Consider the following 18028-nt stretch of genomic DNA (forward strand, 5'->3'; position numbering starts at 1 on the left):
TCACGCTACACTACGTGTGCCTTGTAGCCAGGAGAAAGCCAGTCCAACTCGCCAGTTGACACTGTTGACGAGTTACTGGCAGCCCTCAGCAAGCTCGAAATTGGCCTACACTCGTGCGTTCGAGCGTGTGACAAGACGTTCGCCAAGTATCGTCACGTCAGTAACTTGGAGCGGGAATTGGAGGTGAGAGCTCATCCCCAGAGTTTTCATGCCCGCCCCGGAGCCAGTCTGCGCATGCCACGCTGATGCCACGCATCCATAATGTCTTCAGGGGTTATGAACTTGCCACCAGCTCAGTTCTGAGCAAGTCGTGCGCCCCAAGCGTTCACCAAGCGCCATCGCAAATCGAGCTTGGTTTCCGTCGGAAATTTCGTCACACGTGTTTCCAGGACGCCGTGTCACTGGACATCGAATCCCATGTTCAGTCAGGCCACACAACCCATGTCGTGCGCCAGTCAGAAACACGGGGATGTGGCATGGAGCATGCTCAGGGATCACCGAGACCACGAGTCAATCACTTGATGTAGAAGGCTGTTTGCCGAAAGACACAGCAAGTCAAATACCAAGCGCGTGCCACATTGAAACAATCCAAACACATTCCAACGCAATGGCATCAACGCATTCATTGTCGCATATCCACAGCCTATCCGAGGATTTCGTCAAACCGTTGCGTGCAAGGCATCTCACCACGATTTTCTCTGACAGTGGTGTGACTGAGCGCAGCGCAGAAAGGCAGACGCGATAGACACAGAAGCGCGGCTGAGGCGAGCACAGGTTGGGAACGAGCTGCTCCGGGCAGAGGTGGCTCGAGTGCGGAAGGAGGCTGCAAGGCAGGCGCAGCTGCTTGCAGAGCGCGACGGTGAGCTGCAGGCCGCGGAGGCGGACCTCGAGCAGCACGACGCGCTGCTCACGGCAGCTCAGGAGCATCTTATGCTGTTGGAGGAGCGCTGCAGCACGCTGCGTGGCACGCAGCATGCGCTTCAGCACTCCCCGTTGGCCCCCGAGGCGCACGCGCCCTGACTCGCGCGCTCTCACGGCGCAGGCAGGCGTGCCACGCAGCACGCGCTGTAGCACTCCCCGCGAGGCGCAGGCGCCTGCTCGCATTCTCTGATGGCGTCGGCAGTTGCAATGCTGCGGACGACAGCGTGGCGCAGCACGGAGCGCTGCTCGAGCAGAATTACAGAATTTCCCCGTCAGCACGCTCTGTCGGCTTCGGCAGGCGCAACGCTGCTTGGCACGCAGCCCGCACTGCAGAATTCCTCGTGGGCCCGCGAGGCACAGGCGCTCGCTCGCGTTCTCTGATGGCGTCGGCACGCGCAACGCTGTGGAGAATTGCATGGCGCAGCACAAATCGGGCTGTACAAAATGTATAGCTGGCTGCGCATTTATTGCATCAGCACCTACACAAGTTGACTTAGAACATCAGCATTTTGGTACCACATATGCCCTTCCGTACAGGCGTTTTTGGCACGGAGCACTTCTCGTGACGTCGCAGGCGCGACGGATGCTGCAGGAAATGCGCTGTCTCACTTTCCGTAGCGCGCAGGGAGACTAGCACTTCCGGAAACGTCCCTGGTTGCATCGTCCTCCAGGGGATGCTGCATCGCTCAACGTGGGCTTGAGATCAGCTCTGGCTGTCGCATTGACCAAGCAACTCACTTTTGTTACCGTGGTAAATGAGTGCTGGTAGCACTCATTTCCATGCGCTACATTCCCAAATAGTAGTTGGAGTGGCCAATGTCCATGTGGATGCGGCAATGTCGTGAACAGGGGGGTAATTTCTCATTCAGCGGATTCTTGGCAGACATGAACTCAAATGGTTGAAAGCCAGTGAAAATAGGCTGTCTAGATTATGATTTGTTGGCGTGCACATGGTGCTCGTGATGCATGGGCGGCATGACGACAGTGTTCATGGTATGTTTCTTGATGTCATCTTGGGATGCATTCATTGCAACAATAAGGGTGACAGCTTACTTCGCACAGGTGTTGAGGTCTAACAACGTGCCAGTTTCCCTTTATGGTCGATCAATGCAAAACGATGACTTTGATGATTGCTTTATTCCACATGCCGTTGGTAACGGCGTTACATACACGCGTGGTCGCGGATGAGAATATGCTTTGCTTCCTGTCCGTCCCGGTCAGCTTCACGAATGCGCACTGCGGACGAGCATGGACGCCAGCTATGCACGATGGACCAACTTCGTTGTGACATCGTGCCCCTGCCTGGAAAAAACGAAATTACTGCAGTCATGCATGCCATTCATTCCATGTCAATAAGGGTAGCCTGATAATTACACAACGGCTGTACTGCAATGTTCTCGATGGCCCGAGGCAGTGGTTACTGTAGTGAGACCAAATATTTGAGGTTTTTGAAAGTTCAAGGTATGACCTGCGATGGCAGAAGATCCTTCATCGGCTGTCAAGAAAGACGAGGGCGTCGTCACATCGTTATCGCGCTGTTGCCCCGGGGAACTCCTTTCTTGGAATAGGCAGCAGCTACACTTGCAAAGTAGTGCGTTTCAAGCGTCTGTCTGTGTGAGGTTTTGAATATACGTCAGTTATCCAATAACAATGAAATTGTCTTTTTTATGGTAGAGGACGAACGTTGCAAGGATGCAGCTGCTTGACGGCGACGAGCTCGATGACAACCTCTCCCGTACGTAAATTCGTGGTCTCTCTCGGCATTTGCAGCTTTTTAGTGAACGCGTAGTGTAAAGCGCAAAAATAGCAAAGTTTGTTCAACGAGTTGCTGGTTGGATGAGATAAACCTGATTAAAGAACGTGCTGCCTGCAGCCTAGTGAGGGTTTCCCCGAATGAACGGCAAGGCCAATTCATGCCAAGCATGGACTGCTTCATAACGCTTGATGGACGCTTTTTATACCTCTCATGGTAACGACTGGGCGCAGGGTCTGCATTCGTGGCCAGCAGCGCCATTAGGGTTTTGATACTGCTGGGCCAGCCAACGAGCAAATCGTTCGCGTGTCTCGTGCGCGAGCTATTCAAAGCTTTCTTCTCCCGTACGAGGGATGTTGCTGAAATGCGGGTGCGCGATTAACTGGGAAGAAGCCTAGGGGTGCATCGCTGGTAGCTGCACCTACAGCTTGGCCCATCGCAGGTTTCTGCACCTACAGCTTGTTAATTCTCCGTGGCAGGCGAAATCAGTCTCTTCCCGCACGCATCTTTGTTAAGTTATAGGCGATGCGCGACACTCCTGGCTCACTGACATCCTCGTGTTGCAATATTACGCAGATATCGAGGGGGCTGATGGCTGGATGAGCGTCATTGGATTTGGATCGTTGCTGTCTAAGAAGAGCGCGCAATATACATTTCCCAACCTCAGAAATTTCCGCGTTGCTCGTATCCACGGCTACAGACGAGTATTCGCGCATGTCGCCCCCATCTTTCTGATCAGGTTCGCCCCTGATAAGCTAGGATTGCATGGATAGGTTACGGATCGTTCAGAACTATTGGCTGGAATTTGAATGGCGAATTAGAGCTGGATCGCTTCAAACTGGTCCGTCACATGTTCTGTCACGTGGGCAGCACCCGACATTCACGCAACCTGTCCACGGGCGGTGGCACGGCTCTGTCGCGAGTGCTGCGCTCCGTTCGTGCCAGACTTGACATTCGGTTGGTAACACGAAAAAAAATTCAAGCCGCGCCGTTGACAACTAGCGAGACAGCGATGATTATTTTTGCGCGTACGTCGCCAAATGGGCCTTGGAGTGGTTCCCGAATGGGTTGTTTTGCATATCAGGCAGGATGTCCCACAGGGATGTTTGCGCCCGAGTTGAGTTGATGAGATGGCCATCGAGCGCATCGCGTCGTTGGGTGAAAAAGCCATGCGTACGGTCCATTGATGCGACCCCTTGTTACATGTTGCCAGGTTTCCCTGCATGTCGTCACTTGCTGAACTGCCGCGATCCGATGATGCATCAAACCTCTGCTTCTTGGGAAAGCGCCCTTCAGTGTAACATTCTCCGCATCACATCTGGGCTTGCATGTTCCAGGGGAATCGCAAGGCTGGATACCAGGGAGATGTCAAGTTTAAGTGTCGAACCATCGCACGAGGTGGAGAGCATCGTGGTGTCGCTGTTTGAGGTGCCAAAGACTGCCGAATCGGTCGCCGCGTGGATCGAGAGAGAGCACGAGTTCCGATTTCTTGCAGTACGGCCTTACAGAATGGATGGACAGCCGGAGGAAGAGTTGGCTGTGCGCTACCCTCCTCTCCATACACACCAATTATAACGTCAGCTGTGATAAATGGCCTTCACGGCCCCGAGGTGTTACATTGTGGCACTGCATACTCAATCAAACAAAGAAGGAAAGCGGGTGGGTGGGCGAGCTAAGCAGTAGCTCGAAATAAAAAACCTGAGGCAAGCCTCGCGAGTTCCGCTATAAGGGCAAGCAGGCGCATCACAGATGAGTCATAGGATCACTATCGCAGACTATCTATAAACTAGAGTACCCCAGTACAAGCACTTATAACGTCAGCTGTGATAAATGGCCAAAGGAAAGATACATCGAAAGTAAACGTGGGGAATCCCACGAGACAAACAAACTACCACCAAGCAAGGACGGCTGCCCCATGAGGCGAGCAGGGAACGCGAGAAGCGCCCGTGAGGCTGGTCAATGACAAATGAGACTGATCAAAAGAGTGAGACTGTCAAGGTGGCGGTGGACGGGGTCCGGACTGAGGCTGCCAAGAACCGCAGTGCGGAGGCCGTAGCAAGGGAGGGAGGGGGGTTAAGATGAGGGGACGTCGGAGGGCGACGAGCTCATGAGGCAGTCCGTGGGACGGGCGCAAGTGCAGACGAGATGCGCACTGCCATCATGCTCCATCGCTTGCATTCCGGGAACGGGGCGAAGGGCGTGAGCAGCAGACTCGGGCTGCGCGGAGCCAAGTGGACAACCTCATCCGCCAGCTCCACCTGGGGCGCGTACCACGGCTGTGCTGGCCAGTGCGGGACCAGGACCGTGGCAGCCGCGCCTGCGCTGTGCAGGTGTTGGACGAGTTGCGGCAGCAGGTGAACGGGTGGGTGGCACCAATTGTTGTGAGCCCCCCAGTCCGATTGCGCGAACGCATTCACACCTGCCGACCCAGGCTCGTGCAGCTCCGAGTTCCACAACGGCAAGAGCGTATTGTGTGCTGCCGCGAAGCGGTCGACCGTATGCGGGCCCCAGCGTTCATCGAGGCTCGTGAAAACCGCCCCATCCAACTGATAGTCCTCGGGCCGCTTGATGCGGCTGATGGGGTCAGCCGGGTTCACGTGCGTATTGATGTATTGGCACACCAACTCGATGCGCTCTGAGGTCAGCAGTTGCCACAGCTCGCGCAACTCAGCCATCATCTCCGGCGAGCGCGTGCACAGCCCGGACAACGCCGCCACCACGGCCATGTTGTCCTCGTGCACCAAGATACACTTGTCGGCAGCGTGCTCCCAAAAGCTCGTGAGCGAGAGGCGAACAGCGCGGAGCTCCTTCAGCGTGATGTGCGCGGGCGAGGCCACCGGCCAGAAGCCGTGGGCGTGGAACATCGAGTTGAATATTGCACCCCAGCCATAGCTGCTGCTGTCAACATGCATCTCCGCCTCCGCTGACGGCAGCTCAATGGGACGACCATTCCAGCGCTGCGGCAACTGTGCCCACCACTGCAAGTCCTTCGCCGCGCGATGGGAGAGCCGCACGCGGCTCGACCAGCTGGTCTTCGCGATCAAGGCGTCGTAAAGACTGCGCAGATAGAACCGCGCCGGCAGCACCGCCAGCTGCACAGACACTGCCTTACCGCAAAGCGCGGCCAGATCGCGCACGCGGACCATGCGCGCTGACTCGGACGCCCGGCACAAGAGGTTGCGAGCCGCGTTGCGGATGGCATTGCGACGACGCTCGTCCACGCGGAAGACGCCCCTTCGTGTATCTACCTCCAGCCCCAAGTGCACCAGGCACTGTGTCGGGGCCCACACGCACTTGCTGTCATTCCAGCACAGTCCCAGGCTAGACAAGAGCTGCTTCGCTGCGAAGGCCGCGCTGGCCGCCGCCTCCGGGCTGTGCGCGATGAGCAGGAAGTCGTTAAGGTATGGAAGGACCCGCAGAACGTGGCGGCGGCGCTTTTTGCGATGCCCTGCCCACCCATCGGCTGGCGTTGGCGTCGCCATGTTCCGCAACGCTTGAACCACCGGTCGCATGAGCTTCGTGAAGATGCGCGGGCTGGCCGTCCAGCCAAACGGCAGGCCGACGCAGCGATAGCATTCCCCATTCACACAGAACGTGAAGCATTTATCTTTCTCCTTGATGGCAAGATGGTAATACCCGTCCTGCAGATTGAAGCTCACCATCCAGGCATTGCGCATTGCGAAGCGGCGAAGGGACTTGAGTGTCTCGTACTGCACTGATTGCTTCACACAGTGCGAGTTGAGCCACCGAAGGTCCACCACCAGACGCCAACCGCCGTTCTTTTTGGGAATGAGGAAGGCGCGAGACACGAACCGCTTGTCCAGCGCATACTCAAGACCTCCAACCAAGAGAAGGCGCGACACCAAGGCGTCCCAGTCACTCGCCGCGTCCGGCGGCACCGCACAGCTGCCATGATGGAACGGGGCGGGTGCCTTGTCCGCCCAGTCGATGCCAACGCCCTGCTCTATCCAACTCAGGACTTCGCTCGACGCACCAATCGCACGCCAGGCTTCCGCGCACGCCGAGGTTTTACGATGCAGGTGGCCATCCGAAGACGCCACTCGAGGCGTGCGTTAACGAAAACACATCACCTACGCTGCCTCGTGACAACCTCACTCGGTCAAGGGCTGACGTGGCCGAGCTCCTGCGCACCAGCGACGACCGGAAGGCCCGAGAGCAACCGCAGGCTACCGAACATCCAAGGGTGAAGAGCGGAATGGGATGGGGATGAGACGGGATGGCGTGGGGAGTGGAGTGGTGAACGGACGGACACACACTGGTCCCAGGCGGCACGTCGCTCTGTGACGCAGCAGATGACAGCCACGCGGGTGGCGGGCAGGCAAAAAAAGACGGCGGTGAAAGAATGACGGGAGGATGTAAAATAGGAGCGGTAAATATGAAAGGGTTGGAAAGTTGGGCTGGCGGAGTGGGGTGGCTGGCGGATGGCATCCCAGGCGTCGTATCCCTGAAGAACAGGCTGCGGCTGTGCCTCGTTTTCCAGCTGCTGATCAAGCAGAGCTGCAACTGTGCAATCAGCAGCCACAGCAAGCAATTGTTGGCAGCCAGAGAAACCTGAACGTGTGTGAGAGGCTGCGCAAACGCTGATATGCGCTCAATCTGCGAAACCATTCATCCGACAGGCAGAGACAAAGAACAGCGAGTTCAACAGAATTGAAGACGAGATGAACGAAAGGAAAGTATCAAAACAAATATCAGAAACAAGTCGACTGACGTGAAACACGGTCGAACCAACGGATCGCTCGAAGTTGGTTGCTAAGCACACAACTGATGTATGCAAACAACCGGATCACAACACCTACGAGGAGGGAGCCACGGCGAACCGCGGAGGAGGATCTATTTTGAGCTAAGCAGTAGCTCAAAATAAAAACCTGAGGCAAGCCTCGCGAGTTCCGCTATAAGGGCGAGCATGCAAGCAGAGCAGGCAAGCTAGAAGGGCAAGCAGGCGCATCACAGATGAGTCATAGGATCACTATCGCAGACTATCTATAAACTAGAGTACCCCAGTACAAGCACATACCAAGCGATCGCTAAAGTTTCTCAAACGGTTAACGGTCAAGGGGTTACCTGCCCTCGCTGCTTTGAAGATACCAAATGCAAAGTTGCCTAGTTCTAGGACAGGCTGAGCAGGTTGTGTACACTAACGCAAGAAGGACCGCAATCCGCCGGCGTACCAGCCCTTAGCAGGTGTCTGCAGTTCGGTCAATAAGAAAATTCTCAAGGTCGTAGGGTGAATGAAACAAAACTGTGTACGCCGTCCTACTGAATGTGTCTCGACCCGAAATGGCTGATTCGCAATTGATTTCGCTATCTGTGCTATCTTTCTTTGAGAGCGTGCGAACCTTCTCCTCTCTACAGAATTCTCTTCAGAACTCATGTGGCGCATTTCCAGTGGCTTTCGACTTCTTCTCCGTTCTTTTTTTTCTTTCCAGTTCTTTTCTTCATCAGTCAAGAAGCTTGCTGCACGAGGTGCCACTTTGCCAACTCACGGATCATCTAGGTTTTACTTTGAGAAACCAATTAGTTTTGCACATGCACTCACAGGCGCCGAATCGAGGTGGATGCAGTCGTGCTGCCAACATAGACATCTTGGCCCATGTATTGCTCATGCATTGCTATACAGGAGTACCGCATCCACAAGAGCATTGGCAACTCCAAGTACTTGGAAATCAGTGTTACCATAGCTGTCGCCTGAAGCAAGCAAACCTGGAGCAGCCTGACTTCTCTGCCCCAAATTCATGTATCTTCGGGCGTCTGATGATGATGTATCTACATTTTACAACGCCATCGCATCTGCTTGACATTGGCAACTTCAAGAAGTACATGGGAATGGCGGACTGACTTTTTGGGTGTTATATTTTGGTCGACGCTTCATTTCTTGCTCGATGTGTGTTGACACGCAGCACACGATAGCCTGACTGTGTACACACCATCTCGAACTTGGGTTCAGACGATAGCAGCTATCTACCAGCAGCTATCAGACAAAATTTCCAAGAGGCTGCTGGGGTCGTGGGGGGAAGGACCGGGTCCCAGTTGAACTGCATCCCTCTCCTGAGGCTCCTGCATCCCACCACTTCTAACACTGCGAGGAACCAGCTCAAAAAGAGCGACGCATAAGTATTGATTGGTTGATGACGAGTGACTCAGTCAGGCCTGAGATGTCCCCTTGGCTGCATCTCTTCAACATGATGAAATGTTCACTCGTCACATGCCAACAACAACATCATGATCAATCTGGGCACATTGGCTTTTAACTGATTGGCTTTTCAGCTCTCGAGGGTATCTCGTGCATTGTCAACCCTGCCTTCTCGTGATGGCGATATGTCGCTGGCGTTATCATGTTACAGCACTACCGCATCCACAGGAGCATAGGCAACTCCAAGTGCTACTTGAGAATCATTTCGCCGCCGTGTGAGTAAGCCAGTACAGAAGGGTGTGCCGGGTACCACACATGCTGGATTCTCCATATCCAATTGTGTAGGTGCTGACCCCGAAATGGGCAGCCGGTATACACGATTTACCGCTTCATGTACTTCATTTTAGCTTAGCTTTGTAGCCACGGTCTGCAGGTGGTATGTGCACGGAACAATGAAGAGGAATACCGGTCCAAGCGCTGCTCCAGTGCTGAGTATGAGCGCAGATATGGGAGATATGGGATCCATAAAATATGGAGGTGTGCCTCCATTTGGACGCAACATCAGCTCTGGCTGTCTCGCCCGTGATCAACGTCGCGTTTTTTGTGCTAGCGTACTTGTCTTGTCTGGAGGTGTGCCTCCAATTTGATAATGTTGACTCATGTATCTACAGATAGATGACTTGGGTCAACATTCCAACACTTTGCCAGAACTCTGACCCCCACATCTGTCCATATAGCTCGTACATTATTAGGCATCTGGGCCTGCGATTTCACACAGCCTGGTGCAACGCTGTGTGCCTTTGCGAGCCAAGCCTTCACGCTTGAACGCACGCTTCATCCTTTGCCCCCCCGGCGCCTGCGTTCGGGCATGAGGCCGAAGCTCTCGGGGCGTCAGACTATACCTTAGACACACAAATCTCAGCCCGGGAAAGCTTTCTTAATCTGGGCACCCACATCCATCTAGTCGTTGAACCTTCTGCCTCAGATGTCAGTCAGGCTTCAAAACATTGGCAGCATAAGCAGCCCCTACCCAATTATTGGGCGCGTCCCTGTTGACGCAGTGCATGCTTCAGAGACATGGCGAGCTTCGCGATCGATTCATACTGCGCGAGACGGTAGCTCGCTGCCTCTGACAACGATACGAAATGCAGCGTCGGGCTCAGCACCAGGCTGCGCCGCCAGGTCACCCAAAGCGTTTCCAGGTTACATGCCACTACCAGTCCCTTACTTGTTTACTAGCGATGCCCAATCGTCCAATTCAGTTTTTGGTTCACGCCCTCCCGCCCTCGAGCGCGGCTGTTCGGTGTATTCGGCGCTTGCGTCGGCGCATGTGGATCAAGACCCATTCTGGCGCAGCACTGATCGCCAGCACCGAGTTGATGCATAAACAGTCACGTCAGCATCAGCATCTCAGGCCGGGTGTGTAAAACGATACCAAATCACCATTATTTCAGGACTGCTGCTTCGGATACTCACACCCCTCTACGCTTTCTTCGGGCTAGAGTTGCCGTTGGACGCATCCTTTTTGCACATTCTGTTTCCACCCTCGTGCTCCACGATTGATGTTTGTCTTGTCCTTGCAACTACGCGTCTTGTGTCACCGCCAGCACCACAGACTGCCGTGTCGCTGCTACAATACATAATTCAAATACACGCATATTAGAAGAACTTCCATAGCCCGCAAACCATGCAACCGTATACAACCATGTGATGATGTATTGATTCAGGAACATTCTCTACATCTGCTGCTGGGATTAGAGAGCAAACATCAAGTTTTTCCAACCGAAACATACTTTAAGATTTGGGATGGAGTTTTTGACAGGTAATTGTTTGGCAATTTCGTTTGAATACTTAACGGCATTGTGCATTGCCTGTCTTTGCAACCGTGTGTGGCCTGTCCAGACCAGCCTCACATAACAGAACTCCGAGCTTGCAGAACATACAGAGTATGAAGGAAGTATACAGGGCGGCCGAAAACAGATCCTCGAACACAGAAGCTCAGAGCAACTTGCATGTATAGCAACACGATTTACCTTGAGCTGTGGACCACAGACTGTGATGATCATTCTGTGATTGAAAAGGGTAGCACTGACTGCCAAGTGCTTCTTGAAGTTGTCAATGTCCATGTGGATGCGGCAATGTTATACAAAGATACATCATTACATCACATAGATAATGGCAGGAAATAGACAACAAGAAACAACGACAGCACATTCGAAGTGATACAGCTCATTGAACGTGCGGTCGGAGCAAGCAATGTTAAAACATTACAATTAGAGGTAACGAGTCACTGACAGCGAAGATCATCGTTAGTCTCAACTCAACCACACCCAGATTGAGCTGAGACTTTATTCAACTTGCTGTGCTCTCGCTCCAACAGAATACAAGCATCAGATCGACATAATACTGTGGGCCAATAGCAATCGAGAAAGGCACTATCTACAAACAACTATATTGTCAGATATCTCATCCCTAGATTGCAACACTCCCCTTTGGTCCACAGCGATTCAACATGTCCCAACCAACAACATACCCAATCCCACCAGGCAGACTTCAAAGGCAGGACGGGGCAACGCCTTAGTCAAGCAATCACTCACATTGTCAGCCGAACGGCAGTAGATAAACTGCAGCTCCCGCTGTTGACATGGTCCCGAGCAAAGTGATGAATTATGTCAATGTGTTTGACACGCTGTTCCTTCCTTCCTATCTTTGCACAGTGAAATGGCAGCCTTATTGTCACACAATACAGACAAAGGTCCTACAATCGGGAAATCAGCACTTAGCAAAGCGAGTTCGTTGAGGGCCTTCAATAAGGACAGACCCTCTCTCGCGACGGCTCCCACACGCTTGATACTCTGCGTCCATCGTCGAGGTAGCCGTGGTGGGTTGCTTCTTGCTTTGCCACGACACAGCTCCACCGTACATGGCGACGACCCAGCCCGTCGTGCTGCGGCGCGTGTCCAAACACGTGGCGAAGTTGGCGTCGCACCACACCTCCACAGGCGCTTTTGTGTGACCGTAAGTGATGCCTCGTGATGCGGTGCTGCCAATGTATCTCACCACGTCAACCAGCGCCTCCCGGTGTGCCAGCGTCGGTTTGGAGCTGTAGCTGGCCAGCGCACCTACTGCAAGTGCGATATCCGGCCGTGTGCATTGTGCGAGGTGATTGAGGCTGCCAATCACAGACTGATACTCCAAGGATCAACCATCTCATCGCCAGGCTGCGCCTTCCGGAGTGCCGCGAAGGTGTCCGGCGACATAGGCACACCACGGCGCTCCCCGGTCGAGGTCACCGGGGTCAGCGAGTGCTCTCGCCTTACGCTCCTGGTCGATGGTGATCGTACCAGCCTGGCGGTCGCGCGTGATCTCAATACCCAAGAAGTCCTGCGGCTCACCCATTTTGCGGATAGTGAACATGGAGGCCACGAGATCGACTATGTCGTCAGCTTGGGACGCTGTGCGTGCAGCGACCAGCCCGTCGTCCACATAGCAACATGGCAAGAACAGCACCCGAATCACCGCGGAGAATCCACAAGGAGGGATCCGCGTCGGACTGCTGGAATCCTCGCGATCGAAGCTCACCTTCGAGCCGTTGGTTCCAAGCACGCCCGGCCTGTCGCAAGCCGTAAAGGGCGCGACGAAGCCGCAGCACCTTGCCCGGGCTCGCGAGATGCTCTGCGCCAACGGGTGTGATGTAGACCTCCTCCTTGAGCTCGGCGTTGAGGTAGGCGGTCTTGATATCAAACTGCCGCAGCTCGAGTCCCTCGTGTGCTGTGATGGCGAGGATCATGCGCACGCTGCGGTAGGAGCACACCGGCGCATACGTCTCATCGAAGTCTAGACCGTATTGCTGTCGATGACCTCCGGCCACCAAACGAGCCTTGTAGCGTCCCTTGGACTCGCCAGGCTGGGGGGCGCTTGCGGTCGAGCACGATGTGGCTGGGCAGGGCTTGCTTGCCGGGTGGCAGATCCACCTCTTGGAAGACGCCATACTCGACGCACGAAGACACCTCAGCATCAATGGCAGCCTTCCATTCGCTCCAGTCCTCCCGTGCCATTGCTTCACGCACTGTGCGCGGAGCCGTCTCACAGCTGGCTGTCTGTGCGGAGCTGGCTGCCATGGCAACCCACTCCATCACAGACTTCCGGGTGGAGCACTCCCCCCAGGCTGACCCAGCGAAAGCTTCCGGTTCCTTCGAGGGCTGCATGCCACGACGGCCCAGCGGTTTCTTGAGCCGCTCACTCACTCCCCGACACGTGCCGCCGGTGCGTTGACGTTCAAAAAGCTGCGAGACTACAGGCTGGCGCGATGCTCGTTTGCGTCGTCGTCGGTGAGGTTTTAGTCCCTCAGCTCCAGGGTGCACCTCAGAAGTGCGCACAGTCGGCTGCGAACGAGGAAGCCGGCGATGGGGCTCTGTAGCGGCGGGGATCAGGCATGTTTCGGAAAGGGGGGGATGACCAGCGCAGATGACGGGCTACTGCGGCATGCACGTTAGCACGTCCACGCTGTCTGGCATGGTCGGCGTATCGGGGGTTGGCATTTCGCGTAGCGCGCACAGGGCGCTGATGGACCTGAGCCTGAAGCAGAGCTTGAGGGGGCAACGCGTCTGCAGCGGCTGGCTCCTCGAGCCCATGCGCGGCTGGCTCATGTGCGACGTGCTCTTGCAGCTCCCCGACTTCCGGCTGGTCGCCCGCAGGTGCATGCTTGCCAGAATCAATGGGCTCCTGCTCAATTGCGCCCCCCTCGTGAAGCACGATGTCGTCATCATCATCGTCATCGCTATCATCACCTCCCCCACGAAGGGGGCCAACACCAGGGGCAGGCCGCGGGCGTCATCGTGGAAGGGTCATGGAGCAGGTAACGGCGCGGGTGGGCACGGCGACTCGTCAAACCGCACTGTTTGCGAGCGCACCTCCTGACCGGAGTCGAGCAAGACGCGGTAAATGCCGGAGCCCAAGGGTTGTGAAAACGCACCTCACTGTAAAAAAAAAAAAAAAAAAAAAAAAAAAACAAAAAGCTTGTGCGGCTTACCCGGATTGAGGACAAAGACCCGACTGCCGAAACGCCGGAAAGCCGCCAAGCTGAGTGAATGCTGGAGCAGACCCTCGATAGGCGTGCGGCCCACCAGGGCGCCCGACGACGGTGTGGCATTGTGCAGGTCATTAGCGTAGAGGATCGCGTCCCCCACATGATGCGTGCCCAAGGGCGGCAGCCCGTGCCGTTCGTCCCCCGAGTCTGCCAACATGGGCAGTGCCTTGTCGAGCAGTACCAGGTTGTGGCGCTCGGCAATTCCATTCGCCTCAGGGGTGTAGGGGGGTGTGGGCTCAGGCTGAATACCACGCTCAGCATAAAATGCCTTGAGCGCGCCGCACACATACTCGCCGCCGTTGTCATGACGCACACACTTGAGCCGGCGATCAGTCTGACACTCGTACCACGCAATGGCGCCGCGCACAGCCAGCGCCGTGTCACTCTTGCGGTGGAGCAATGCGACATAGGCGAACCTCGTGGCCTCGTCGATGATGGTGGCGAAGTACGTGCCGGTGCCCGGAAGGTCGCACAAGTCCATGTGCACTCTATGAAGGATGCGAACAGGCCGAGGAACACGACTGGGGTGGGGCGAGCGCCGCAGCTTGTGAGAAACACAAGGCACACAAGCGTGGTGCCGGCTAGCCTGCATAAACTCATCCGGGCTAAGCGTACAGCCAGGCAGCATGTGTCGACGGGCGAGATCAGCAAGCGTGGTGAAGCCCAAGTGGCCCAGCCTTCTATGCCAAAGCCATGCCTGCTCCCATGCTAGCTGTCCCGCGACAGCTGCGCTGGCATGGTGCGGCTGGTCAAGGAAATACAGCCCACCACGCAGGGTGGCGGTAAGCCGTATGGAGCCATCAAACACAAGCTGCACGCGGTGAGGCTCTCCTGGTTGGGCTCCTGGTGCGAACAGCACCGAGAAGCCCTCATCCACAGCCGTCGACACAGAGAAAAGGGGCCCGGCCAAGTCTGGCACGTGCAAAACTTCGCGCAAGAGCATTTCCCCACCAGGTCCCCACAGCACCATGTCACCTATCCCAATAGCATCTGACACCACTCCCCGCTTTGCAAAGTGTATCGGGAAAGGCACGTGTAAGCGTCGATAGTTACGAAATGCGCCCTCCCCTCCTGGGCTCATGTGCGGTCTACAGCCCGAATCCAAGACCCACTCCGAGCCTGACATCATGCCGGCACCTGAGCAGGACAGGGGGGAGGGCGCACCGCGACCGATGGGAGGGTGTGGACAGTCCCGGACCCTGTGCTCCTTGCTGCCGCATCGCAGACACTCATCCGGAGCAACCGCATGCGTGGGTTTGCTGCTGGAGGATGCGGTGCGGCCTTCGTCTCGCCTGGAATTGCGGCCGTTCCCTTGGTTGCCACCGCGGCTGAGCTGGGCCTGGAGGGCGCGCAGCTGAGACTCCAGGTCTGCAACGCGCTGATCACCGGCAGCGCGAGTTGTAGCAGCACGAGCAGTCGCAGTCGGTCCTAGTTCGGCAGCATCGCGCGACTCCGCCTCGACCAGACGACCTCGCAGCGAGCGCAGGGTCTCACGCCTGTCATCGCACCACGCAGACCCAGGAGGACGGGCTGCCAGGCAGGCCGCTCATTCACCAAGCCTTGCAGCACTGCGTCAATGAGGAAGGCATCATTGAGCTCACGTCCAACATCGCTCAGGTCCTGTGCAAGCATGAGCGCGCGATCGCAGTAGGCTGCAATCCCCTCATTGGCTCGTGGGGCCAGCGCCGAAAATGCACGCTGCAGCGACGGGGCTTGAGTGACACGCCATTCCTCAAATCCCTGGATTATGTCAACCCACATCTGCTTGCCAGACTGGGTTCTGACATGGAGGCGGTTCATCTCGGGACCCAGGAACTTTAAAATGTCGGAGCCTGCAATGGCGTCATGTCCAGCGCGCTCAGCGGCATTGACTGCAGCAATAGCACGTGCTGCTGCGGCCTCGGCTGGTGGCATAGCATCAAGTTCATCTGGTGATGGAGTGGTAATCACAGCATAGGTCTTGATGGCATGAGCACTGAAATACCCCAACACAAGACGTTTCCATGAGGGAAACTGACCACTATCATAACTATTCAGCTTGGGAATACCCTTATAGCTCTCCGACATCTTGCCTCGAACGCAAGGGACAACAAGAAAACAAAGAAAAAACCGTAAGACGCAGCGGTGACGTAACCGGCAGCAGACAGGCGTCACAAACGCCTTCAAAACTAAGAAAACAAACCAAGCAGTCCGACCAGGCAGCTAATTCAAAAGAGAAACTAATGAAAATAGGATCTGGGCGCGTATCTTGGGTCGTATTGCCCTGGCGGTCGGGGAAACAACAGAGGAGAAGACACGTGTCCCGTGCACGTCGAACCTCCGACGGCAGCAATAAGGCCACACAAGAAAAACCAACAAGCCAAGAAGACGGCGACCTATGCCAAACTATCAGAAACCAAAAATAAAACCGAGAAAGACACCAGAAGCCAGGTCGAACACCAATTTTGAGCTGGTGGAGTTGAGACTAATGTTAAAACATTACAATTAGAGGTAACGAGTCACTGACAGCGAAGATCATCGTTAGTCTCAACTCAACCACACCCAGATTGAGCTGAGACTTTATTCCAACTTGCTGTGCTCTCGCTCCAACAGAATACAAGCATCAGATCGACATAATACTGTGGGCCAAATAGCAATCGAGAAAGGCACTATCTACAAACAACTATATTGTCAGATATCTCATCCCTAGATTGCAACAAGCAAGCCTGTCATAAACGCGCGGCCGCTGGCACGAGCTAAAATTTGAAGAAAACGACGGTACATGATAGCATTGCCCCTACATAAGCCGATGCTGAGTTCCCGTAGCACATTGGTTACATCACCATCATCATCATGTCTCGAGATAGCTGAAAAATATGGAGGAGCCAGCATAGAGCAAAACATGAGGATCCAATTTGGAGCGACTTGCTGGGACATCATCCTTGAGCGCAGCAATGCCTGTCTGATGATAAATGGCACAGACTGCAGTATCCATGCGTTGTGACGGAGTACTTGTGCAGAGGAGTACTCCTACCATTCGCGAATGCATCATTCCCCATTCCTGTGCAGCAAGACGATCCAGATCAGGTCTGGCTGCACTGCAACAACAGCACAATCCTGCAAACAACCCAGTCCTACGCACACACAATCCTACAAGACTGAGGTCTGAACACAATCCAATTTGGACGCCGCCGAGTGTTGGCAGGCGGAATCTACGGCGGAGTTGCTGCAGGAGCTACTTGTTTAACCTTCAGTGTCCTGGGCACACGAAAAAAAGCTTGCGCCGAATCAAGATTCAAACGCATGACCCCTCGAATCGAAGGTGGCAGGCAGTTAGCTACTTGACCACTGATAGATTAGAAAGAAAAGGAGATCAACCAGGAATTACGCCAGGACCAGAGACTGAAGTCTACATTTCAACACTGTTGATGAGCTGGCATCTTGTGTGCAGGGATGACAGTCTACATCTCAACAGTGTTGATGCGATGGCATGTTTGTGTGCAGGGATGACATCCTTCCCTGCCGAGTGTATCTGAGGCACTGCGTCCTAGCGGCCAAGGGGCTCTGCGTGGAGGCGTTCGACAGCTTCTTGGATCACACCTACTTAGGGGATCGAGAGACGCCTATCCGAGAGCATCTGGAGCGCCATCCAAGCATCATGGAAGAGCTGCCACCACCTGAGCTTGAGGAGCGTTACTGTGGGTGACTCACCATGAGCTTGTTTTCAGCTGCAGCCTCATGTCCAAGCATCTTGAAAGACGCGGTACCGCTCCACTGCATCCCAGAAACACTCATCAATGACACTAACTGCAAGGCGAGGCAACACTGCGCTAGGCGTCAAGAACGAAAATGCAGGCTCAGCGCCCAACGGGGCAGCAGCAGGCTGGGTAGCAACTCGATCTAGAGCAGTTGTTCAAAACAAGCGTGTAGTCTTCAACATGTTGTACACAGTACCGGGCAGCACGGTCTTCTGGGCACGCGGAGGCAGGGGAAAGCGAGCGGTGCGATATTGGGACACAACACGCTTCCCATGCCGCATCCGACCCTGCGGCCCAAAGGACTTCGGCCTTACGAGCGTCCACGAGCATCTTGGCAATCGACGCCATGGGTGCCACTCCAGCACCCTGGTACC

At 55.2% G+C, this 18028-nt stretch overlaps 1 protein-coding gene across 1 annotated transcript; it reads left to right on the top strand.

The window, feature by feature from the left end:
- The first annotated feature begins 1896 nt into the window (after positions 1-1896).
- LOC149809994 (uncharacterized) lies at positions 1897-17602 on the top strand. Its single transcript, XM_089994488.1, has 6 exons — positions 1897-1914; positions 2596-2656; positions 3251-3413; positions 4012-4213; positions 9262-9365; positions 17401-17602. The coding sequence occupies exons 1-6, from the start codon at positions 1897-1899 to the stop codon at positions 17600-17602; spliced, it is 750 nt and encodes a 249-aa protein (XP_089850614.1).
- The last annotated feature ends 426 nt before the right edge of the window (positions 17603-18028 follow it).

Source organism: Nuphar pumila, unplaced genomic scaffold, assembly GCF_984573655.1.
Source record: "Nuphar pumila unplaced genomic scaffold, dmNupPumi1.hap1.1 HAP1_SCAFFOLD_611, whole genome shotgun sequence".
NCBI classification, from domain to species: domain Eukaryota; kingdom Viridiplantae; phylum Streptophyta; class Magnoliopsida; order Nymphaeales; family Nymphaeaceae; genus Nuphar; species Nuphar pumila.

Excerpts from the sequence above, each read along its gene's own strand:
- LOC149809994 (XM_089994488.1), top strand. Across the intron at positions 3,414-4,011 it reads GCCCCCATCTTTCTGATCAG|GGGAATCGCAAGGCTGGATA; the intron begins GTTCGCCCCTGA and ends TGCATGTTCCAG. Across the intron at positions 9,366-17,400 it reads GGGATCCATAAAATATGGAG|GGATGACATCCTTCCCTGCC; the intron begins GTGTGCCTCCAT and ends GTTTGTGTGCAG.